This window comes from Electrona antarctica (genome assembly GCF_951216825.1).
Source record: "Electrona antarctica genome assembly, chromosome: 21".
Classification (NCBI taxonomy): domain Eukaryota; kingdom Metazoa; phylum Chordata; class Actinopteri; order Myctophiformes; family Myctophidae; genus Electrona; species Electrona antarctica.
In genome coordinates this window covers 20,816,589-20,843,238 of record NC_136802.1, presented here as the reverse complement: position 1 = coordinate 20,843,238, position 26,650 = coordinate 20,816,589, and the positions used below count along the sequence as shown (strand labels likewise).

The 26,650-nt window shown below is 44.4% G+C and overlaps 1 protein-coding gene across 1 annotated transcript; it reads left to right on the top strand.

Annotated features, from left to right (window-relative positions):
- The first annotated feature begins 47 nt into the window (after positions 1-47).
- LOC306914130 (endonuclease G, mitochondrial-like) lies at positions 48-25,581 on the top strand. The gene is made up of 8 exons (XM_079491065.1): positions 48-344; positions 2,337-2,527; positions 2,747-2,888; positions 3,038-3,147; positions 3,874-3,955; positions 4,675-5,097; positions 5,785-6,811; positions 25,556-25,581. Exons 1-6 carry the CDS (start codon positions 156-158, stop codon positions 4,864-4,866), a joined length of 906 nt encoding a protein of 301 aa, XP_079347191.1. The 5' UTR covers positions 48-155; the 3' UTR covers positions 4,867-5,097; positions 5,785-6,811; positions 25,556-25,581.
- Positions 25,582-26,650: the final 1,069 nt, after the last annotated feature.

The window sequence follows — 26,650 nt, the reverse complement described above, 5'->3', positions numbered from 1 at the left end:
AAAACTACAACAAAATCACTACTGAGCTACGTCATAATCTCGCGACCCATGGAGATTGGAGAACTGCACCAAGTTGACCCTTAGAGGGTTGACCCAAATAATAATAATAATATCATTGCATTATCTGATAGAGCGTATAGTATGTGGTGATAATAATGCAGCGGGTTTTGAAGTCGCGGTGGTTTGTGTGCGGGGTGTCGGTGTCGGTTGGAACGGCCCTGGGGCTTTCAGTGGCTGCTTCTTCCAGGGAGCAGCAGCAACAGGACACCGGTGGTGGTCTCCTGGGTCGCCTCCCTGTCGTCCCCATACCCAGTGTAGAGGCCACCGCCTCCTCGGAGCTCACGGTTTGTCTGTTGTTTACCTTTTAATTAGACTAGAGCAAAGGTATTAGAGCTATGGACCAGAGCTACTGTAAATCCACTTACACTTTTAGTCAGTGGTCACTCATTACTGTAAATACAATACAAACTTCAAATACACTGGCTGTAGTGTAGAGTCTAGCCGCAATTTGCAACTCAAGACTTTTGATAGCTGCTTTCGGAACCCTACGTTAAAGTTTCTGACATTTTGATGACTTTATGTAGGGTTCCTTCTCACCGGATTCAAGCGACATGGGATGCCATCTGATTTCCCCTGACTTAGCCCTGTGCTGCGGTGTGGGTGTCACGCTGACATATTCCAAACGAAGCATATGAACGCTATAGGAGACAACGAACCATCTGACCCCCCCCGCGAACGGCTCAGAAGCCGTTAAGTATTTTTAATGTTTGTACGACCGTTTTGGCAGCTCTGAAATTCTCTCTTGTTGACATCCCATTGTACCGCCTCTCGGCATCTCGGTTGGCTAGCAGCGCCTCCCTACGCGCCTCGTAGGCGCAGCTAGCCAACCGAGATGTCAACAAGGAGGGACCGAAGAGAGAATTTCAGAGCTGGCAAAACGGTCGTACAAACATTAAAAATACTTAACGGCTTCTGAGCCGTTCGCGGGGGGGGGGGGTCAGATGGTTCGTTGTCTCCTATAGCGTTCATATGCTTCGTTTGGAATATGTCAGCGTGACACCCACACCGCAGCACAGGGCTAAGTCAGGGGAAATCAGATGGCATCCCATGTCGCTTGACGCCGGTGAGACCGGACCCTACGTGGTAGGTCCAAAGGAGCTCAACCCGGGGGGTCCGGAGACGGGCTAGACTTTTGAGTGGTGCAACCACTCCTAAAGACAGCTATGTGTGTGTCCCCCTGTGTCCCTGTGTCGGAAATAGCAAGTGTCACTGTTGTGCAGCCTAACACAGAGAGAACAGAGAGAACCTAAGACAGAGGCCAGGGAGGAGAGACAGTACAGTACAGTACAGTACAGTACAGTACAGCACACACAACGGCATCAACTTTGATTGATTGAAATATTTATTAACAGTTTGCAGTATTACAGTACATTTCAAGCACAAACTCAATACAAAGACTGTTAACTGTGAGTGGACGACCCAATTAAGCATTACTCTTGTTTACAAGAGGGTCCACCATGTTCAATTCATCAAAAACTTAGGGAGTGCTTGAGGGCTCAAGCTAAGTCAGGTTAGGCTCAAGCACCCACTGACACAATAGATGGCCAAATAGCACCCACTGATATGAAGGCTGAAGCTCCTCTCCCCCTGGTAAATTTGTAGGGGCAGGGCGGGGGCGGGGGGGCACCCACTGCTGTTATAAGAACCTTCCGCCACTGGTACAGCACCACTCACTTCAGACGGGTCTGATTTTTTTATAATAGGATGAATCTTGAGTTGCAATACCCTCCATTGACTCCCCATTCATCCAATTTGCTTTTGTGATCTGCTTGTATTAAACAACGTTAAACTCACCAAGCTCTAGGCCAAGCTTGAATTATCCTCTTTCAATCTGCCAAGCTTTTGATTCATAAAAATCCACCGTAGACATCTTATGAGCTACTTTCTGTCAAGAAAGTAGTGTTGGAGAAATTCTGTGCAGGTGATTTTTTTTCTAAGTGTTGGAGTTTGGAAGCACTTGTTTGTATTAACGGGTCGTGCTGCTGCCTCCTGCATTGTGTGCAAAATGCAAATTCGATGTGGTACGCAGGGCCGTTCAGTGACTTCGACGAGTGCTTCCAAACTTATTCCAAACATATTAAGACATCAAGACATAAAGCAAAATAAACACATTATAAAAGGGACATTTGAACACAATAAAGATGAAAAGAAAACAGAAAAACTCGAGTGATATGCTTCTATTAGTAAATTCAGCATGTGCAATTAATTAATATTTATTTATTTTGTATCAGTTTGATTCGAGTATAATGGTCATTATTATGGTCTGTACTGTGCAGGTGTTCCAGGGGGGCGGGGCAGTAACAAAGTACGGCTTCCCCTCATTGGCCAACATCAAGACCAGAGAGTCCTATGTCACTTCCTATGACCCTCGCACCCGCACGGCATCCTGGGTAATAGAACAGCTGAATCCCTCCTCCATCACTGGACCTTCAAACAGGAACAACTGTGACTTCAAAGAAGATGACAGGTTATTATTAGTGGTGGTGTTATTGTTATTATTTATTATTATTGTTATTACTGTTGTTGTTGTAGCAGTAGTATTATTATTAACAGCATCGTATTCCATTAAACAGTTTGACTCTTCTATTGGTGGATTTTCTGTGTGGTCCTTCTATTGGTGGATGTTTTGTGCTGCTCTCTTCTGTTGGTTGGTGGACCATATTTATGCGGTTTGATTGATTCCCAGCATTCATTTGTACCACCGATCGACCAACGCAGACTACCGGGGGAGTGGCTTTGACAGAGGCCACCTGGCTGCAGCAGGCAATCACAAGTGGAGCCAAAAGGCCATGGACGACACCTTCTACCTGAGCAACGTTTCACCACAGGTAGGCTACATGTTGGACTGTAATAATACTACTAGGGATGCACCCACGCTGGGCAAGACCTACGCTGTTCATTGTCTAAGCGGAAGTGCTGGAATTTGGCGGAATTGGAAAAAAGGACAGTTATCCTCTGTTCCTCTCCTCTGCTCTAGAATCCCCATATGAACCAGAAGGCGTGGAACAATCTGGAGCAAATGTGTCGCTCACTGACCAAACATTACCGCAATGTTTACGTCTGCACCGGACCGCTGTACCTGCCCAGGTACACTACAACTACTCACACACCTGACCTGGAATGAACTGAAAACTTGTGAATTTTACTTATTAACAAGGCTTGGAATAAAGGTTGATCACCCTTCTTCAAATGCTATCAATGCATTGAAAGGGACAAAATCACGTTTAATCAGAGCATTGAATGGTCTCAGTAACCGTCTACTGACCTACCAAGGTAGGCTGCATTCTGTGCATTGGTCAAGGCTACAGTTGACAGCGACGACGCACGTTGTCCGACGTTACTAATCCTAACAAAATCTAGATTAAGCCAGACTAAATCTAAATAGAAGATTGAGAAACTTTTAGTACTTCTAGTAAGACTAAACCTTAATTGCCCAGACTCTTCTTCAACAAAGATGGCGAAAGCAAACATTCTTTGTTCGGTACTCATACAATAGTATGGTACAAAACACTGAAGTCCTTAAACCAGAAACCTAACCTCAGTCTTAACGGGCCACGTAAGACCCCTAACCTCATATCAGTCTTAGCCGGCATGTAAGTCAGTTGACAACGTGTGTCGTCACTGTCAAAACAGTAGCCGTGATCAACTCACAGAATGCAGCCTACTGAGATCTTGGTAGGTCAGTAAACGACTACTGAGACCATTCAATGCTCTGATTAAACGTGATTTTGTCCCTTTCAGTGCATTGATAGCATTCAAAGCGGGAGGGTTGATTGACGTTGTTCTTCATGACTCGTGTGTGCGTGCGTGCAGACAGGAGCCTGATGGGAAGCTGTATGTGAGGTACCAGGTGTTGGGACGAAACCACGTTGCTGTGCCGACACACTTCTTCAAGGTGGGACTCCTGTTTTTATAGACCCTCCCCTTTCATGATGCATAACATTTTACTTGATGATTCATTAATTGTTATACAAATAATTGCGAATAACTTATTAACACTAATTGTGTTCTTGGCATTGAACATTGGAACATATGAATAAAATGTACATTTCCTTTTGGTACAATGCAAAATGCAATGTTGGTAAACAACCTCGCGTTACAGGCTTTCCACCTCGGAAGGAAAGCCTGGTCTGTGTTCTAAATTACTGTGCGATTGTGGTTTCCAGCTTGTTTGGCGTCGGTTTGTTTTGGTCCCCCCTGTTGGTTTTTAGTCTCGCCAGTCACTACGAAAATATGAATATACCAAACAAACTATTCCAGACGTACTTGAAGAAACGTACTTGAAGAAATGTGTCAGATTCATACGCCACATCAAGGCTTTTATTGTGTAGGCCCTAAAAGGCCACTGAATTTTGGGTACTTCTGATTCCGGTTTGTGGTTTCCTGCCTCATGACTTGTATATCAGTGACTACAACATGACGTAAGTTACCATCCGCTCCCGACTGGATCATAAACCTGAAAATGAATGCTTCCCAGGCTAGGTAAACAAACATTGCACAGGGCAGATATGACGAATACATTAAATATATGTTATTTCTTTTATTTTAATTATTTTTTTTACAAATGATGGGTAAAAACATCATGAATTTATTGCTGTTTGCTATCGTGTCCAGGTGTTGATTTTGGAGCGGTCCGAAGGGGTGGAGCTTCGTTCCTACATCATGCCCAACTCGCCCGTTGACGAAAAGATTCCCCTGGAGCGCTTTCTGGTTCCCATAGAAACCATCGAGAGAGCTTCAGGGCTGCTGTTTGTTCCAAACATCATGAAGAGAACCAACACCCTACAGGCCATCGCTGCTAAATGAAACTACAAATCCCAGCCACCATCACACCACTACATAAGACTACAAATCCCAATCTGTATAGTCCATACAGATGCCCTGAACAGAGACCCGACTGTACCCGAGGGACAAGTCAATATTTTGGACATGGCTCAATACTCTGTTCAGGTCTTCGGTTCCGGGCAGACCCGTGCCACCCTCTGACCACCACCACAAAATAAAACTACAACACCCAGTCACCACCACCGCCAGGAGGTGGGCCCTAATATTTAATTTTGATTGATTGATTGAAAATTTTGCAGAATTACAGTACATTTCAAGCACAAACTCAATACAAAGGCTGTTAACTGTGAGTGGACGACCCAATTAAGCATTACACTTGTTTACAACAGGGTCCACCATGTTCAATTCATCAAAACATTTAGAGACGTACAAATAGACACTTCTATATAGACAAAGAACAGTACAGGAATTCATCATAATTGAGGTAAAAAGGGAAAAGAAACATATACAGTGAGGGGAAAAGGGGGGGGGGGCGGTGGGGGGGGATTCAGATTTTACGGGGGCCAGTTTCGAATTGCAGCCATCCGTAGGTGCCCTTTGAGAGCGGTTTTGAAGGAGTCAAGGGATTCGCATGTCTTAATGACTGTTGGTAGGGCGTTCCACATTTTGGTGGCATAGGAGCGAAAAGAATTTAGTCCCTTGTTTGTGCCGAATCTGGGTTGAACATGGTTCGTTGCACTCCCTCTGGTGTTGTGGGTGTGGACTTCGTTAACATTAAGGAAGTATCTACACAGGTACATGGGTAATGTGCAGTGGCATTGCTACGTACAGCCGTGAAATGGTAGAATTGAATATGAGTGCCAGTTGTACATGGACTCTACTTTCTTCTGCCCTCTCTCTCTCTCTCTTTCTCATACACATTCATTGTCTTTCTTGCAGATTGCTGTGACTCGTCTTTTTATGTAATGTGCACATTTTGTCAATTTTGTTTGTGTCATCAGTCAATCAACCGGAGGACTCCAATGGATGCAATGTAGTTATTTAATCATAATCTCTTGTTAATACTTTTCATTGGTTCAATATTAATACAACCCACGGCAGTCTTAACCATTTCCACGTTATTTTATTTGTATTTATTTTTCCAATAATAGCAAAAATAGCTGATCTACAAGCTCACAATAAGCGATGATCACGTAGATTGGCTATTTTTGCTATTTTTTCACATTACGTTAATTTACAAACAAATATAAAAAGTTGAAAAATGGAGAAAAAGCTTTGGCCAACATCTGCCACTTCAAAGAATGTGAAGTGGCATCTTGCTGACAAAAAATATGAGAGAACTGCATATCTGTATGCAGATATGCAGTTTCACGGAAAAGATTGCCCCAGCGGCATTCTGACGCGTGGGTGGAGCTTCATTTCCATCCACCAGCTGTCTAAAAACCCGGAAGAGACGCTGGCAGACAGCTTCTTTTGGCCGCGCATGGAAGCTCAGGTGTGCCCAGAGTGACTGTACACCTGTAAACCTGTGATGTGAGTCATGTGACTGATTCTCACTGATCGGTTTCCAGAAGGTGTCATGTGTTACCGGTTCAAATCTGCCTGTATTCGTTGATGGGTTGGTGTGTTCCTTCCATCACCTCCAGAAAGTGGATTGTCACATACACTGTACATACAACCATACAGCTGAGGGGAATGTGACACCATGGCTGCTGCCTCCTCACCTTTCTCTACTAACTCCTTCTGACCTCCTCGTGGATGGATGTCATCCTGCTCAGCTCAAGAACACACTAGTTTTTCATCCAGTTTATATACTCGTGGTCAGAGCGTCTTTGTACATAGCGCCCCCTTGTGACTGTAGACAATATGTTCTATGATGACACCAGTTGATTTTAATCTCAGGGATCAAATTATGAATACAAAAATATATATGAAAAACGACGTTCATGCGGACGACATAGTATATGTATTTCGTTTTTCATGATTTTCACAGATAAAAAATGATGAAAAAACGACATACAGTAGTTCATGGTCTTACTATAGTATGTATTATAATAGTTGGCCCATAACAGTTATTGTTACATGTGTATGTGGACTGTGGTGGAGGTATAGTGATAGGAACCATAATTATGTACAGGACGGGGCGGGGGGAACAGTTAGGTGACGGACCAGTCTGTGAAGCTAAGGCTACAGGTCTGTCGCTGTTTTGTGGCATTATTAATCATAATATAGTTATACAACACATTAATAGAGATTAAACGCACTTATTATTAGTACCTGTTACACGGAGGTTGAAGAAGAACGGTTTGTTGAGAACTAAACGGACAGTTAACTGATGTCGTTAGCATGGTTAGCATTACAGCGCGAACGTCAGGCAGCTGTTAGAGCTAAAGCTAGCTGTCTAACATTACAACAGTGTGTTTAGAGACTGCCTGGTGGTTTTGGTTTTGGTTTATTTATTCATCTCTGGATGAAGAGATGCTATGCTTGAATTTAATTTAATTTATGATCGTGTATGTAAACAACATGCTTTTTAAAATTGATTGAACTGAGAAATGCTTTCAAAGAGAAATGCCTTCAAAGCAAATAGAAATGCATACTTTAATAGTCTTAAGACTTGTTAAGTTTAATGTTAATATGCATGGACATCATTATAATAATCATGATTAATGCAAATGATGTGCACGGTACATCATTATCAGACCTGATTTTATCCTACTTCTTGTTTAGGGGTGCTGCAGAATAATATTGATAGTCATCATGCTTGAGAAGTGGTTAGTTTGCCTTGTGACATATTGTATCTTAGGTGGGGGGGCGGGGGGACTTACATATTTACTAGGGCTGTCAAACGATTACACATTTAATTAGATTAATCACAGCTTAAAAATGTAATAATCATGATTAATCACCATTCGAACTATATGTACAAAATATGCCATGTTTTTCTAATATAAATGACAGAAGGCGGATATATACAATTAAAAAGGTATTTATCTATGTATGTATACATTATTCTTTATAACAAATCCAGTGTTGTAGGATGGTGTCGCTGTCTGTGATTTGAACTGCTGCCTATGTACATTTTATGGCAATGACCGACTTGTTTTTTTCCCCTTGTTCAGATAGGGCTGGATAGTGCACCACTGCTTCAGCTTTATCCAGGGGAAACACTGGTAACAGTTCAAGTTTAAATCCATCTGTTCTAACATGTTGTATGATATATAAAAAATCACACCCGTGTGAACTCAGTGGTGCAAGGTCTTATATAGCCTGATCAGCTGTGGTCTGACGTAATGTCAGTGACCATAGTAACCATGCTCATTCTTTTGAGGGACAGGTACACAAACGCACACACACGGGTACTAACAAAGCCAGTTGTTGGAGTGGTTTGCACCACTCAAAAATATATAGGCCTATATACATAACAAGGAAGGACATGGTGTTAAACAGCAAACGGCTCCGGTAGTATGGTACTCCTGGTTTACTGGGATGGGGTTCAACTCCCTGCGTTGCCTGCTGGCTTATTCACCATTATGTCCTGTTGTATGCGATGCACTGAGAGCTTGTTGATCTATTTTCAAAGGATTTTTATACATTTTGAACTTGTGAAATGGGATATTCTGCACAATTAGTACTTTTATTTGAGTTACTTTGTTGATGCCAATACTTTCTTGTACTACATTGCCATGTTGATACTTTTATTTCATAAATCACATTGAATACTTCTGTCTGCTCCAGTTTTAGCTAATAGTGTGCTTCGCTATGAGCATGTAGATCTATTTTTGAGAATTTTGAGTTGAGAGTTTTAAAGCAAACACAACTTGGGTTCAACACTGTTGTGGTAAATGTTCTGTATAAATAAAGTTAATTGGATGAGAAATGACTCTCCCAGTGAGTTTGGGAGGCATTTCTACTACTAATGATTATCTTGTAGATGAAATTAGGTTGACTGTACTATGATTTATTTTGTTATCAATTCTTGAAGCCATTTGACTTCACAATCACAAGGGACACACTGTCAGAGCCAGGCCTTGAACCTCTGACATTGTGCTTGCGAGACAGTCACTCTACCCATTGAACTGTGGGCCCCGTTTGAATGGGGTTTCTAGGTGTAAGTATGTAGGACTAGTAGCGTGACGACGAGTATAATAAACTGGAAGAAAAGTAACGAGTGTGTGTTCTGGTCCTGTTGATTGAGCAGAGCAGGACCTATAAACCTTGAAGGTTTGTAGGTCCTTCTCAGCTCAATCAACAGGACCAGAACACACCTGGGCTGGCTGCCAGGATCACATCCACCAATGGGGAGGCTGTCTGTGTCCTGTCATGGTTTCTCCTCTGTATTATCTGATTAACATCCACGATAACACTTAAAAGCACTAAAGACACCTTTGATGCACAGCACCATTCAAATGCTCTGTACATGATACCAAGGCCCCATTTGAAAAGTGACACCAAGAAGAACAACTTACAACCTAAAAATCACTGAGAGCTCAGTGGCACCCTTGTTAAGATGATGTCCATGTGAGCCAGAGGTTGTGAGTTCAAATCCAGCTGAGTTCCTCCTACTTTCACTCTGCAGCATGTTTTGGAGAATAACATCCAGAAGAGAACTGGAAAGAGATGGAAAGCTGAGGAGATTCTCAGAGAGCATGGTGGCACTCTGTGATAAGCTGCTGTCTATCTGAGCCACAGGTCATGGGTTCAAGTTCAGCCCATGGCCTCAGACGGCAAACTATAGCATGCTTTTTCAAATCCTCAAAAATGATGATACATTTTATCATCATTTTTGAGGATTTGAAAAAAAGACTGAAATCACTCAGAGACCATGGGCTATAGCCCATGGCCTCGGACGGCATACTATAGCATGCCTTTTTTCATCATTTTTGAGGATTTGAAAAAAAGACGAAATTCACTCCGAGACCATGGGCTATAGCCCATTGTCTTTATTGCTAAAACTATGAAACATTTCAAAGATTCCTTTTCGGGCAAACATGTCCACCGTAAGATGAACCTAAGTAAGTTTGAATGGGGTTTCTAGGTGTAAGTATGTAGGACTAGTAGCGTGACGACGAGTATAATAAACTGGAAGAAAAGTAACGAGTGTGTGTTCTGGTCCTGTTGATTGAGCAGAGCAGGACCTATAAACCTTGAAGGTTTGTAGGTCCTTCTCAGCTCAATCAACAGGACCAGAACACACCTGGGCTGGCATCCAGGATCACATCCACCAATGGGGAGGCTGTCTGTGTCCTGTCATGGTTTCTCCTCTGTATTATCTGATTAACATCCACGATAACACTTAAAAGCACTAAAGACACCTTTGATGCACAGCACCATTCAAATGCTTTGTACATGATCCCAAGGCCCCATTTGAAAAGTGACACCAAGAAGAACAACTTACAACCTAAAAATCACTGAGAGCTCAACAGAGTTGTCTGGTACCAGATTTCTGTCCCAAAATGATACTGAAAAACTCATTCACTGTTTATCACCAGCAGGCTTGATTATTGTAATGCTCTCCTGTCTGGCTTACCCAAAAAAACGATCATCATTCATCATCACTTCCATCTTGTCCATCACCTAACCCTAACCCTAACCCTAACCCTAACCCCAACCCTAGTTGTCTGGTACCAGATTGGTTACCAGATGATACCAGAACAAAACAAACAAAAAAGCAATGTGGATTGTCTGGAACCAGTGGCTCAGTGTGTTAGGACGCTGCCACATGATCGGGAGATGGTGAGTTCAAACCCCACTCAAGTCTTTACTTTCAAGACCGATTTCAGGAGAAGAAAACAAACAAAAAAGCAGTGTGAATTGTCTGGACCCAGTGGGACAACCACATGATCAGGAGATGGTGAGTTCAAACCCCACTCAAGTCTTTACTTTCAAGACCGATTTCAGTAGAAGAAAACAAACAAAAAAGCTGTGTGAATTGTCTGGACCCAGTGGGACAGTGTTTTAGGACGCTGCCACATGATCGGGAGATGGTGAGTTCAAACCCCAAAGTCTTTACTTTCAAGACCGATTTCAGAAGAATAAAACCAACAAAAAAGCAGTGTGAATTGTCCTGACCCAGTGGAACAGTGTGTTAGGATGCTGCCACATGATCGGGAGATGGTGAGTTCAAACCCCACTCAAGTCTTTACTTTCAAGACCGATTTGAGAAGAAGAGAACAAACAGCAGGCTTGATTATTGTAATGCTCTCCTGTCTGGCTTACCAAAAAAAACTAGTTTATTTTGGCACTACTGATTGTTACCCGTTTTCTTTCTTGTCAGTTAAAATCATCATTCATCATCACTTCCATCTTGTCCATCACCTAACCCTAACCCTAACCCTAACCCTAACCCCAACCCTAGTTGTCTGGTACCAGATTGGTTACCAGATGATACCAGAACAAAACAAACATAAAAGCAATGTGGATTGTCTGGAACCAGTGGCTCAGTGTGTTAGGACGCTGCCACATGATCGGGAGATGGTGAGTTCAAACCCCACTCAAGTCTTTACTTTCAAGACCGATTTCAGAAGAAGAAAACAAACAAAAAAGCAGTGTGTGTTGTCAGGACCCAGTGGGACAGTGTGTTAGGACGCTGCCACATGATCGGGAGATGGTGAGTTCAAACCCCACTCAAGTCTTTACTTTCAAGACCGATTTCAGGAGAAGAAAACAAACAAAAAAGCAGTGTGAAGTGTCTGGACCCAGTGGGACAGTGTGTTAGGATGCTGCCACATGATCGGGAGATGGTGAGTTCAAACCCCACTCAAGTCTTTACTTTTAAGACCGATTTCAGAAGAAGAAAACCAACAAAAAATCAGTGTGAATTGTCTGGACCCAATGGCTCAGTGTGTTAGGAAGCTGCCACATGATCGGGAGATGGTGAGTTCAAACCCCACTCAAGTCTTTACTTTCAAGACCGATTTCAGGAGAAGAAAGCAATCAAAAAAGCAGTGTGAATTGTCGGGACCCAGTGGGACAGCCACATGATCAGGAGATGGTGAGTTCAAACCCCACTCAAGTCTTTACTTTCAAGACCGATTTCAGAAGAAGAAAACAAACAAAAAAGCTGTGTGTATTGTCTGCACCCAATGGCTCAGTGTGTTAGGACGCTGCCACATGATCGGGAGATGGTGAGTTCAAACCCCATTTAAGTCTTTACTTTCAAGACCGATTTCAGGAGAAGAAAACAAACAAAAAAGCTGTGTGTATTGTCTGCACCCAATGGCTCAGTGTGTTAGGACGCTGCCACATGATCGGGAGATGGTGAGTTCAAACCCCACTCAAGTCTTTACTTTCAAGACCGATTTCAGAAGAATAAAACCAACAAAAAAGCAGTGTGAATTGTCCTGACCCAGTGGGACAGTGTGTTAGGACGCTGCCACATGATCGGGAGATGGTGAGTTCAAACCCCACTCAAGTCTTTACTTTCAAGACCGATTTGAGAAGAAGAGAACAAACAGCAGGCTTGATTATTGTAATGCTCTCCTGTCTGGCTTACCCAAAAAAACTAGTTTATTTTGGCACTACTTATTGTTGCCCGTTTTCTTTCTTGTCAGTTAAAATCATCATTCATCATCACTTCCATCTTGTCCATCACCTAACCCTAACCCTAACCCTAACCCTAACCCCAACCCTAGTTGTCTGGTACCAGATTGGTTACCAGATGATACCAGAACAAAACAAACAAAAAAGCAATGTGGATTGTCTAGAACCAGTGGCTCAGTGTGTTAGGACGCTGCCACATGATCGGGAGATGGTGAGTTCAAACCCCACTCAAGTCTTTACTTTCAAGACCGATTTCAGGAGAAGAAAACAAACAAAAAAGCAGTGTGTGTTGTCAGGACCCAGTGGGACAGTGTGTTAGGACGCTGCCACATGATCGGGAGATGGTGAGTTCAAACCCCACTCAAGTCTTTACTTTTAAGACCGATTTCAGAAGAAGAAAACCAACAAAAAATCAGTGTGAATTGTCTGGACCCAATGGCTCAGTGTGTTAGGACGCTGCCACATGATCGGGAGATGGTGAGTTCAAACCCCACTCAAGTCTTTACTTTCAAGACCGATTTCAGGAGAAGAAAGCAATCAAAAAAGCAGTGTGAATTGTCGGGACCCAGTGGGACAGCCACATGATCAGGAGATGGTGAGTTCAAACCCCACTCAAGTCTTTACTTTCAAGACCGATTTCAGAAGAAGAAAACAAACAAAAAAGCTGTGTGTATTGTCTGCACCCAATGGCTCAGTGTGTTAGGACGCTGCCACATGATCGGGAGATGGTGAGTTCAAACCCCATTTAAGTCTTTACTTTCAAGACCGATTTCAGGAGAAGAAAACAAACAAAAAAGCTGTGTGTATTGTCTGCACCCAATGGCTCAGTGTGTTAGGACGCTGCCACATGATCGGGAGATGGTGAGTTCAAACCCTATTTAAGTCTTTACTTTCAAGACCGATTTGAGAAGAAGAGAACAAACAGCAGGCTTGATTATTGTAATGCTCTCCTGTCTGGCTTACCCAAAAAAACTAGTTTCTTTTGGCACTGCTGATTGTTACCCGTTTTCTTTCTTGTCAGTTAAAATCATCATTCATCATCACTTCCATCTTGTCCATCACCTAACCCTAACCCTAACCCTAACCCTAACCCTAACCCCAACCCTAGTTGTCTGGTACCAGATTGGTTACCAGATGATACCAGAACAAAACAAACAAAAAAGCAATGTGGATTGTCTGGAACCAGTGGCTCAGTGTGTTAGGACGCTGCCACATGATCGGGAGATGGTGAGTTCAAACCCCACTCAAGTCTTTACTTTCAAGACCGATTTCAGTAGAAGAAAACAAACAAAAAAGCAGTGTGTGTTGTCAGGACCCAGTGGGACAGTGTGTTAGGACGCTGCCACATGATCGGGAGATGGTGAGTTCAAACCCCACTCAAGTCTTTACTTTCAAGACCGATTTCAGGAGAAGAAAACAAACAAAAAAGCAGTGTGAAGTGTCTGGACCCAGTGGGACAGTGTGTTAGGATGCTGCCACATGATCGGGAGATGGTGAGTTCAAACCCCACTCAAGTCTTTACTTTTAAGACCGATTTCAGAAGAAGAAAACCAACAAAAAATCAGTGTGAATTGTCTGAACCCAATGGCTCAGTGTGTTAGGACGCTGCCACATGATCGGGAGATGGTGAGTTCAAACCCCACTCAAGTCTTTACTTTCAAGACCGATTTCAGGAGAAGAAAGCAATCAAAAAAGCAGTGTGAATTGTCGGGACCCAGTGGCTCAGTGTGTTAGGACGCTGCCACATGATCGGGAGATGGTGAGTTCAAACCCCATTTAAGTCTTTACTTTCAAGACCGATTTCAGGAGAAGAAAACAAACAAAAAAGCTGTGTGTATTGTCTCCACCCAATGGCTCAGTGTGTTAGGACGCTGCCACATGATCGGGAGATGGTGAGTTCAAACCCCATTTAAGTCTTTACTTTCAAGACCGATTTCAGGAGAAGAAAACAAACAAAAAAGCTGTGCGAATTGTCTGGACCCAGTGGGACAGTGTGTTAGGACGCTGTCACATGATCGGGAGATGGTGAGTTCAAACCCCACTCAAGTCTTTACTTTCAAGACCGATTTCAGAAGAATAAAACCAACAAAAAATCAGTGTGAATTGTCTGGACCCAATGGCTCAGTGTGTTAGGATGCTGCCACATGATCGGGAGATGGTGAGTTCAAACCCCACTCACGTTCAAACCAAAAAAGAAAGGTCCAGGGTGCAATCCCACCCCAGTCTTTACTGTGACACTTTGCTTTCCACACTGACATCAAGTAGCACAGAAAAGCTGTGTTGTAGTAACCAGCCGTTAGCTCAGTGTGATGAGAGGCTGTCCTTGGGAGCCACAGGTCCAGGGTTCAAATCCCACATTAGTCATAACTCTGACACTTTGCTTTGCACACTGATTTCCAGAAGGACAACTTTAAAGCAGCCCAGAAATTCACCATGATTGTGTGCCGGTAAGTGGCCCAACGGATAAGTCAGATGATATCCGTAGTATACCTAGTAGAAGTGTGCCGGTTCAAACCCGACATACTCCTAGTAGGCGGTGATGGTTCAAATCACAGACACCTAGAGTAGGTGTGGCCCAGTGGATAAATCAGATGATATCTGTAGACTACCTAGTAGAAGTATGCCGGCCGACATACTCCTAGTAGGATGGTGCTAGTTCAAATCACCTACAGAGGTAGGAGTGTGTGCAGTTAAGTGGCCTGGTGGATAAATCAAATAATATCCATAGAATACCTAGTAGAAGTCCTCCAGTTCAAACCCGACATAGGATGGTGCTGGTTCAAATCACCATCACCTAGAGTAGGTAGGACCGTGTGCCGTTAATTGGCCCGGTGGATAAATCAGATAATATCCGTAGAATAACTAGTGGGATGGTGCTGATTCAAATCACCATCACCTAGAGTAGTTAGGACCGTGTGCCGTTAATTGGCCCGGTGGATAAATCAGATAATATCCGTAGAATACCTAGTGGGATGGTGCTGGTTCAAATCACCATCACCTAGAGTAGTTAGGACCGTGTGCCGTTAATTGGCCCGGTGGATAAATCAGATAATATCCGTAGAATACCTAGTGGGATGGTGCTGGTTCAAATCACCATCACCTAGAGTAGGTAGGGGGTCAGGTAAGAGTAGGTTGAGGTGTAGATAGGGGGAGAGTAGGCGAGGGTTGGTCAGTTAGGGGGAGGAGTAGGTGAGGGGGGTCAGGTAGGGGGCGATTAGGCGAGGGGGGGGCAGGCGAGGTGGAGAGTAGGCGAGGGGGCCCAGGCAGGGGGAGAGTAGGAGAGGGGGGAGGCCAGGTAGGGGAAGAGTAGGAGAGGAGGGAGGCCAGGGAGAGTAGGAGAGGAGGGAGGCCAGGGAGAGTAGGCGAGGGGGGAGGCCAGGCAGGGGGAGAGTAGGCGAGGGGGGAGGCCAGGCAGGGGGAGAGTAGGAGAGGAGGGAGGCCAGGGAGAGTAGGCGAGGGGGGAGGCCAGGCAGGGGGAGAGTAGGCGAGGGGGGAGGCCAGGCAGGGGGAGAGGAGGGAGGCCAGGGAGAGTAGGCGAGGGGGGAGGCCAGGCAGGGGGAGAGTAGGAGAGGAGGGAGGCCAGGGAGAGTAGGCGAGGGGGGAGGCCAGGCAGGGGGAGAGTAGGCGAGGGGGTAGACCAGGCAGGGGGAGAGTAGGAGAGGTGGTGTGCAGGGAGAGATTAGGCAGTGGTGTTCTGCCTATTTTTTTAAAATAATTTTCTAAATTTAATTTAGAAAAAAAACAAAAGAAAAAAAAATATTTTTACCCGCACCGTGCCTGCAACCCCCCTGCCTGGCCTCAACCCTCTCCTACTCTCCCCCTGCCTGGCCTGCCCCCTCTCCTACTCTCCCCCTGCCTGGCCTCCCCCCTCGCCTACTCTCCCCCTGCCTGGCCTCCCTCCTCTCCTACTCTTCCCCTACCTGGCCTCCCCCCTCTCCTACTCTCCCCCTGCCTGGCCTCCCCCCTCGCCTACTCTCCCCCTGCCTGGCCTCCCTCCTCTCCTACTCTTCCCCTACCTGGCCTCCCCCCTCTTCTACTCTCCCCCTGCCTGGCCTCCCTCCTCTCCTACTCTCCCCCTGCCTGGCCCCACTCACCTACTCTCCCCCTGCCTGGCCCCCCCCTCGCCTACTATCCACCACCGCCTGCCCCCCCCTCGCCTATTCTACCCCTAACCTGACCCCCCTCGCCTATTCTACCCCTAACCTGACCCCCCTCGCCTACTCTCCCCCTGCCTGCCCCCCCCCCCCCTCGTCTACTCTCCACCTCACCTGCCCCCCCCTCGCCTTATCGCCCCCAACCTGACCCCCCTCACCTACTCCTTCCCCAAACTGACCAACCCTCGCCTACTCTCCCCCTATCTACACCTCAACCTACTCTGCCCCTACATACTCTTACCTGACCCCCTACCTACTCTAGGTGATGGTGATTTGAACCAGCACCATCCTACTAGGTATTCTACTGATATTATCTGATTTATCCACCGGGCCAATTAACGGCACACGGTCCTACCTACTCTAGGTGATGGTGATTTGAACCAGCACCATCCTATGTCGGGTTTGAACTGGCAGACTTCTACTAGGTATTCTATGGATATTATCTGATTTATCCACCAGGCCACTTAACTGCACACACTCCTACCTACTGTAGGTGTTGGTGATTTGAACTAGCACCATCCTACTAGGAGTATGTCGGCCGGCATACTTCTACTAGGTAGTCTACAGATATCATCTGATTTATCCACTGGGCCACACCTACTCTAGGTGTCGGTGATTTGAACCATCACCGCCTACTAGGAGTATGTCGGGTTTGAACCGGCACACTTCTACTAGGTATACTACGGATATCATCTGACTTATCCGTTGGGCCACTTAACAGCACACAATCATGGTGAATTTCTGGGCTGCTTTAAAGTTGTCCGTCTGGAAATCAGTGTGCAAAGCAAAGTGTCAGAGGTATGACTAATGTGGGATTTGAACCCTGGACCTGTGGCTCCCAAGGACAGCCTCTCATCACACTGAGCTAACTGCTGGTTACTACAACACAGCTTTTCTGTGCTACTTGATGTCAGTGTGGAAAGCAAAGTGTCACAGTAAAGACTGGGGTGGGATTGCACCCTGGACCTTTATTTTTTGGTTTGAACTTGAGTGGGGTTTGAACTCACCATCTCCCGATCGTGTGGCAGTGTCCTAACACACTGTCCCACTGGGTCCAGACAATTCACACAGCTTTTTTGTTTGTTTTCTTCTCTTGAAATCGGTCTTGAAAGTAAAGACTTGAGTGGGGTTTGAACTCACCATCTCCCGATCATGTGGCAGCGTCCTAACACACTGTCCCACTGGGTCCAGACAATTCACACAGTTTTTTTGTTTGTTTTCTTCTCCTGAAATCGGTCTTGAGAGTAAAGACTTGAGTGGGGTTTGAACTCACCATCTCCCGATCATGTGGCAGCGTCCTAACACACTGAGCCACTGGGTCCAGACAATTCACACTGCTTTTTTGTTGGTTTTCTTCTTCTGAAATCGGTCTTGAAAGTAAAGACTTGAGTGGGGTTTGAACTCACCATCTCCCGATCATGTGGCAACGTCCTAACACACTGAGCCATTGGGTGCAGACAATATTCACACTGATTTTTTTGTTGGTTTTCTTCTTCTGAAATCGGTCTTGAAAGTAAAGACTTAAGTGGGGTTTGAACTCAACATCTCCTGATCATGTGGCAGCGTCCTAACACACTGTCCCACTGGGTCCAGACACTTCACACAACTTATTTGTTTGTTTTCTTCTCCTGAAATCGGTCTTGAAAGCAAAGACTTGAGTGGGGTTTGAACTCACCATCTCCTGATCATGTGGCAGCGTCCTAACACACTGTCCCACTGGGTCCAGACAATTCACAGTGCTTTTTTGTTGGTTTTATTCTTCTGAAATCGGTCTTGAAAGTAAAGACTTGAGTCGGGTTTGAACTCACCATCTCCCGATCATGTGGCTGTCCCACTGGGTCCAGACAATTCACACTGCTTTTTTGTTGGTTTTATTCTTCTGAAATCGGTCTTGAAAGTAGTGGGTTTGAACTCACCATCTCCCGATCATGTGGCTGTCCCACTGGGTCCCGACAATTCACACTGCTTTTTTGTTTGTTTTCTTCTCCTGAAATCGGTCTTGAAATTAAAGACTTGAGTGGGGTTTGAACTCACCATCTCCCTATCATGTGGCAGCGTCCTAACACACTGAGCCACTGGTTCCAGACAAGCCACATTGCTTTTTTGTTTGTTTTGTTCTGGTACCATCTGGTAACGAATCTGGTACCAGACAACTAGGGTTGGGGTTAGGGTTAGGGTTAGGGTTAGGTGATGGACAAGATGGAAGTGATGATGAATGATGATTTTAACTGACAAGAAAGAAAACGGGTAACAATCAGTAGTGCCAAAATAAACTAGTTTTTTTGGGTAAGCCAGACAGGAGAGCATTACAATAATCAAGCCTGCTGTTTGTTCTCTTCTTCTCAAATCGGTCTTGAAAGTAAAGACTTGAGTGGGGTTTGAACTCACCATCTCCCGATTATGTGGCAGCGTCCTAACACACAGTCCCACTGGGTCCAGACAATTCACACTGCTTTTTTGTTGGTTTTATTCTTCTGAAATCGGTCTTGAAAGTAAAGACTTGAGTGGGGTTTGAACTCACCATCTCCCGATCATGTGGCAGCGTCCTAACACACTGAGCCATTGGGTCCCGACAATTTTCACTGCTTTTTTGTTGGTTTTATTCTTCTGAAATCGGTCTTGAAAGTAAAGACTTGAGTGGGGTTTGAACTCACCATCTCCCGATCATGTGGCAGCGTCCTAAAACACTGTCCCACTGGGTCCAGACAATTAACACAGCTTTTTTGTTTGTTTTCTTCTCCTGAAATCGGTCTTGAAAGTAAAGACTTGAGTGGGGTTTGAACTCACCATCTCCCGATCATGTGGCTGTCCCACTGGGTCCCGACAATTCACACTGCTTTTTTGTTTGTTTTCTTCTCCTGAAATCGGTCTTGAAAGTAAAGACTTGAGTGGGGTTTGAACTCACCATCTCCCAATCATGTGGCAGAGTCCTAACACACTGAGCCACTGGTTCCAGACAATCCACATTGCTTTTTTGTTTGTTTTGTTCTGGTACCATCTGGTAACGAATCTGGTACCAGACAACTAGGGTTGGGGTTAGGGTTAGGGTTAGGGTTAGGTGATGGACAAGATGGAAGTGATGATGAATGATGATTTTAACTGACAAGAAAGAAAACGGGTAACAATCAGTAGTGCCAAAAGAAACTAGTTTTTTTGGGTAAGCCAGACAGGAGAGCATTACAATAATCAAGCTTGCTGTTTGTTCTCTTTTTCTCAAATCGGTCTTGAAAGTAAAGACTTGAGTGGGGTTTGAACTCACCATCTCCCGATCATGTGGCAGCGTCCTAACACACTGAGCCACTGGTTCCAGACAATCCACATTGCTTTTTTGTTTGTTTTGTTCTGGTACCATCTGGTAACGAATCTGGTACCAGACAACTAGGGTTGGGGTTAGGGTTAGGGTTAGGTGATGGACAAGATGGAAGTGATGATGAATGATGATTTTAACTGACAAGGAAACGGGTAACAATCAGCAGTGCAAATAAAACAATAGTTTTTTTGGGTAAGCCAGACAGGAGAGCGTTACAATAATCAAGCCTGCTGGTGATAAACAGTGAATGAGTTTTTCAGTATCATTTTGGGACAGAAATCTGGGGGGAAATGGGGCCTTGGGAGCATGTACAGAGCATTTTTTTCAAATCCTCAAATATGATGAAAAATGGCATGCTATAGTATGCCGTCTGAGGCCATGGGCTGAACTTGAACCAACAACCTGTGGCTCACATAGACAGCAGCTTATCACAGAGTGCCACCATGCTCTCTGAGAATCTCCTCAGCTCTCTTCTGGATGTTATTCTCCAAAACATGCTGCAGAGTGAAAGTAGGAGGAACCAGACAACTCTGTTGAGCTTTCAGTGATTTTTAGGTTGTAAGTTGTTCTTCTTGGTGTCACTTTTCAAATGGGGCATTGGGATCATGTACAGAGCATTTGAATGGTGCTGTGCATCAAAGGTGTCTTTAGTGCTTTTAAGTGTTATCGTGGATGTTAATCAGATAATACAGAGGAGAAACCATGACAGGACACAGACAGCCTCCCCATTGGTGGATGTGATCCTGGCAGCCAGCCCAGGTGTGTTCTGGTCCTGTTGATTGAGCTGAGAAGGACCTACAAACCTTCAAGGTTTATAGGTACTGCTCTGCTCAATCAACAGGACCAGAACACACACTCGTTACTTTTCTTCCAGTTTATTTTACTCGTTGTCACGCTACTAGTCCTACATACTTACACCTAGAAACTCCATTCAAACCTACTTAGGTTCATCTTACGGTGGACATGTTTGCCTGAAAAGGAATCTTTGAAATGTTTCATAGTTTTAGCAATAAAGACAATGGGCTATAGCCCATGGTCTCGGAGTGATTTTCGTCTTTTTTTTTCAAATCCTCAAAAATGATTAAAAATGGCATGCTATAGTATGCCGTCTGAGGCCATGGGCTGAACTTGAACCCACGACCTGTGGCTCACATAGACAGCAGCTTAACACAGAGTGCCACCATGCTCTCTGAGAATCTCCTCAGCTTTCCATCTCTTTCCAGTTCTCTTCTGGATGTTATTCTCCAAAACATGCTGCAGAGTGAAAGCAGGAGGAACTCAGCTGGATTTGAACTCACAACCTCTGGCTCACATGGACGTCATCTTAATAAGGGTGCCACTGAGCTCTCAGTGATTTTTGACCACTCCTACAACTGGCTTTGTTAGTCTGTCTGTCTGTCTGTCTGTCTGTCTGTGTCTGTCTGTCTGTCTGTCTGTGCTCAAAAAATGAGCATGGTTGCTATGTTCACCCAGTTCACCCGGGTGTGATTTCAGTACGTCAGACATGATTTCATTACGTCAGACAGGCTATATAAGACCTTACACCACTCAGTTCACACGGGTGTGATTTTTAGGTTGTAAGTTGTTCTTCTTGGTGTCACTTTTCAAATGGGGCCTTGGGATCATGTACAGAGTATTTGAATGGTGCTGTGCATCAAAGGTGTCTTTAGTGCTTTTAAGTGTTATCGTGGATGTTAATCAGATAATACAGAGGAGAAACCATGACAGGACACAGACAGCCTCCCCATTGGTGGATGTGATCCTGGCTGCCAGCCCAGGTGTGTTCTGGTCCTGTTGATTGAGCTGAGAAGGACCTACAAAGGTCCTGCTCTGCTCAATCAACAGGACCAGAACACACACGCGTTACTTTTCTTCCAGTTTATTATACTCGTCGTCACGCTACTAGTCCTACATATACTTACACCTAGAAACCCCATTCAAACCTACGTAGGTTCATCTTACGGTGGACATGTTTGCCCTAAAAGGAATCTTTGAAATGTTTCATAGTTTTAGCAATAAAGACAATGGGCTATAGCCCATGGTCTCGGAGTGATTTTCGTCTTTTTTTCAAATCCTCAAAAATGATGAAAAACGGCATGCTATAGTATGCCGTCCGAGGCCATGGGCTAGCCCATGGTCTCGGAGTGATTTTCGTCTTTTTTTTTCAAATCCTCAAAAATGATGAAAAACGGCATGCTATAGTATGCCGTCCGAGGCCATGGGCTATAGCCCATGGTCTCGGAGTGATTTTAGTCTTTTTTTCAAATCCTCAAAAATGATGAAAAATGGCATGCTATGGTATGCCGTCTGAGGCCATGGGCTGAACTTGAACCAACTACCTGTGGCTCACATAGACAGCAGCTTATCACAGAGTGCCACCATGCTCTCTGAGAATCTCCTCAGCTTTCCAGTTCTCTTCTGGATGTTATTCTCCAAAACATGCTGCAGAGTGACAGTAGGAGGAACTCAGCTGGATTTGAACTCACAAACTCTGGCTCACATGGACATCATCTTAACAAGGGTGCCACTGAGCTCTCAGTGATTTTTAGGTTGTATGTTGTTCTTCTTGGTGTCACTTTTCAAATGGGGTCTTGGGATCATGTACAGAGCATTTGAATGGTTCTGTGCATCAAAGGTGTCTTTAGTGCTTTTAAGTGTTATCGTGGATGTTAATCAGATAATACAGAGGAGAAACCATGACAGGACACAGACAGCCTCCCCATTGGTGGATGTGATCCTGGCAGCCAGCCCAGGTGTGTTCTGGTCCTGTTGATTGAGCTGAGAGGGACCTACAAACCTTCAAGGTTTATAGGTCCTGCTCTGCTCAATCAACAGGACCAGAACGCACACTCGTTACTTTTCTTCCAGTTTATTATACTCGTTGTCACGCTACTAGTCCTACATACTTACACCTAGAAACTCCATTCAAACCTACTTAGGTTCATCTTACGGTGGACATGTTTGCCTGAAAAGGAATCTTTGAAATGTTTCATAGTTTTAGCAATAAAAACAATGGGCTATAGCCCATGGTCTCGGAGTGATTTTCGTCTTTTTTTTCAAATCCTCAAAAATGATGAAAAATGACATGCTATAGTATGCCGTCTGAGGCCATGGGCTGAATTTGAACCCACGACCTGTGGCTCACATAGACAGCAGCTTATCACAGAGTGCCACCATGCTCTCTGAGAATCTCCTCAGCTTTCCAGTTCTCTTCTGGATGTTATTCTCCAAAACATGCTGCAGAGTGACAGTAGGAGGAACTCAGCTGGATTTGAACTCACAACCTCTGGCTCACATGGACATGATCTTAACAAGGGTGCCACTGAGCTCTCAGTGATTTTTAGGTTGTAAGTTGTTCTTCTTGGTGTCACTTTTCAAATGGGGTCTTGGGATAATGTACAGAGCATTTGAATGGTGCTGTGCATCAAAGGTGTCTTTAGTGCTTTTAAGTGTTATCGTGGATGTTAATCAGATAATACAGAGGAGAAACCATGACAGGACACAGACAGCCTCCCCATTGGTGGATGTGATCCTGGCAGCCAGCCCAGGTGTGTTCTGGTCCTGTTGATTGAGCTGAGAAGGACCTACAAACCTTCAAGGTTTATAGGTCCTGCTCTGCTCAATCAACAGGACCAGAACACACACTCGTTACTTTTCTTCCAGTTTATTATACTCGTTGTCACGCTACTAGTCCTACATACTTACACCTAGAAACTCCATTCAAACCTACTTAGGTTCATCTTACGGTGGACATGTTTGCCTGAAAAGGAATCTTTGAAATGTTTCATAGTTTTAGCATTAAAGACAATGGGCTATAGCCCATGGTCTCGCAGTAATTTTCGTCTTTTTTTTCCAAATCCTCAAAAATGATGAAAAATGGCATGCTATAGTATGCCGTCTGAGGCCATGGGCTGAACTTGAACCCACGACCTGTGGCTCACATAGACAGCAGCTTATCACAGAGTGCCACCATGCTCTCTGAGAATCTCCTCAGCTTTCCAGTTCTCTTCTGGATGTTATTCTCCAAAACATGCTGCAGAGTGACAGTAGGAGGAACTCAGCTGGATTTGAACTCACAACCTCTGGCTCACATGGACATGATCTTAACAAGGGTGCCACTGAGCTCTCAGTGATTTTTAGGTTGTAAGTTGTTCTTCTTGGTGTCACTTTTCAAATGGGGTCTTGGGATAATGTACAGAGCATTTGAATGGTGCTGTGCATCAAAGGTGTCTTTAGTGCTTTTAAGTGTTATCGTGGATGTTAATCAGATAATACAGAGGAGAAACCATGACAGGACACAGACAGCCTCCCCATTGGTGGATGTGATCCTGGCAGCCAGCCCAGGTGTGTTCTGGTCCTGTTGATTGAGCTGAGAAGGACCTACAAACCTTCAAGGTTTATAGGTCCTGCTCTGCTCAATCAACAGGACCAGAACACACACTCGTTACTTTTCTTCCAGTTTATTATACTCGTTGTCACGCTACTAGTCCTACATACTTACACCTAGAAACTCCATTCAAACCTACTTAGGTTCATCTTACGGTGGACATGTTTGCCTGAAAAGGAATCTTTGAAATGTTTCATAGTTTTAGCATTAAAGACAATGGGCTATAGCCCATGGTCTCGCAGTGATTTTCGTCTTTTTTTTCCAAATCCTCAAAAATGATGAAAAATGGCATGCTATAGTATGCCGTCTGAGGCCATGGGCTGAACTTGAACCCACGACCTGTGGCTCACATAGACAGCAGCTTATCACAGAGTGCCACCATGCTCTCTGAGAATCTCCTCAGCTTTCCATCTCTTTCCAGTTCTCTTCTGGATGTTATTCTCCAAAACATGCTGCAGAGTGAAAGCAGGAGGAACTCAGCTGGATTTGAACTCACAACCTCTGGCTCACATGGACGTCATCTTAACAAGGGTGCCACTGAGCTCTCAGTGAGTCTTAGGTTGTAAGTTGTTCTTCTTGGTGTTACTTTTCAAAAGGGGGCCTTGGGATCATGTACAGAGCATGTGAATGGTGCTGTGCATCAAAGGTGTCTTTAGTGCTTTTAAGTGTTATCGTGGATGTTAATCAGATAATACAGAGGAGAAACCATGACAGGACACAGACAGCATCCCCATTGGTGGATGTGATCCTGGCAGCCAGCCCAGGTGTGTTCTGGTCCTGTTGATTGAGCTGAGAAGGACCTACAAACCTTCAAGGTTTATAGGTCCTGCTCTGCTCAATCAACAGGACCAGAACGCACACTCGTTACTTTTCTTCCAGTTTATTAAACTCGTCGTCACGCTACTAGTCCTACATAATTACACCTAGAAACCCCATTCAAACCTACGTAGGTTTATCTTACGGTGGACATGTTTGGCTGAAAAGGAATCTTTGAAATGTTTCATAGTTTTAGCAATATAGACAATGGGCTATAGCCCATGGTCTCGGAGTGATTCTCGTCTTTTTTTAAATCCTTTTCAAAAAACGGCATACCGTTTTTCATCATTTTTGAGGATTTGAAAAAAAGACGAAAATCACTCCGAGACCATGGGCTATAGCCCATGGCCTCGGACGGCATACTATATCATGATAATAAACTATCATGCTATAGTAGTTTATTTTATATAATAAACTGGAAGAAAAGTAACAAGTGTGTGTTCTGGTCCTGTTGATTGAGCAGAGCAGGACCTATAAACCTTGAAGGTTTGTACTATGTAGGTCCTTCTCAGCTCAATCAACAGGACCAGAACACACCTGGGCTGGCTGCCAGGATCACATCTACCAATGGGGAGGCTGTCTGTGTCCTGTCATGGTTTCTCCTCTGTATTATCTGATTAACATCCACGATAACACTTAAAAGCACTAAAGACACCTTTGATGCACAGCACCATTCAAATGCTCTGTACATGATCCCAATGCCCCATTTGAAAAGTGACACCAAGAAGAACAACTTACAACCTAAAAATCACTGAAAGCTCAACAGAGTTGTCTGGTTCCTCCTACTTTCACTCTGCAGCATGTTTTGGAGAATAACATCCAGAAGAGAGCTGAGGAGATTCTCAGAGAGCATGGTGGCACTCTGTGATAAGCTGCTGTCTATGTGAGCCACAGGTTGTTGGTTCAAGTTCAGCCCATGGCCTCAGACGGCATACTATAGCATGCCATTTTTCATCATATTTGAGGATTTGAAAAAAATGCTCTGTACATGCTCCCAAGGCCCCATTTCCCCCCAGATTTCTGTCCCAAAATGATACTGAAAAACTCATTCACTGTTTATCACCAGCAGGCTTGATTATTGTAACGCTCTCCTGTCTGGCTTACCCAAAAAAACTATTGTTTTATTTGCACTGCTGATTGTTACCCGTTTCCTTGTCAGTTAAAATCATCATTCATCATCACTTCCATCTTGTCCATCACCTAACCCTAACCCTAACCCCAACCCTAGTTGTCTGGTACCAGATTCGTTACCAGATGGTACCAGAACAAAACAAACAAAAAAGCAATGTGGATTGTCTGGAACCAGTGGGTCAGTGTGTTAGGACGCTGCCACATGATCGGGAGATGGTGAGTTCAAACCCCACTCAAGTCTTTACTTTCAAGACCGATTTGAGAAAAAGAGAACAAACAGCAAGCTTGATTATTGTAATGCTCTCCTGTCTGGCTTACCCAAAAAAACTAGTTTCTTTTGGCACTACTGATTGTTACCCGTTTTCTTTCTTGTCAGTTAAAATCATCATTCATCATCACTTCCATCTTGTCCATCACCTAACCCTAACCCTAACCCTAACCCCAACCCTAGTTGTCTGGTACCAG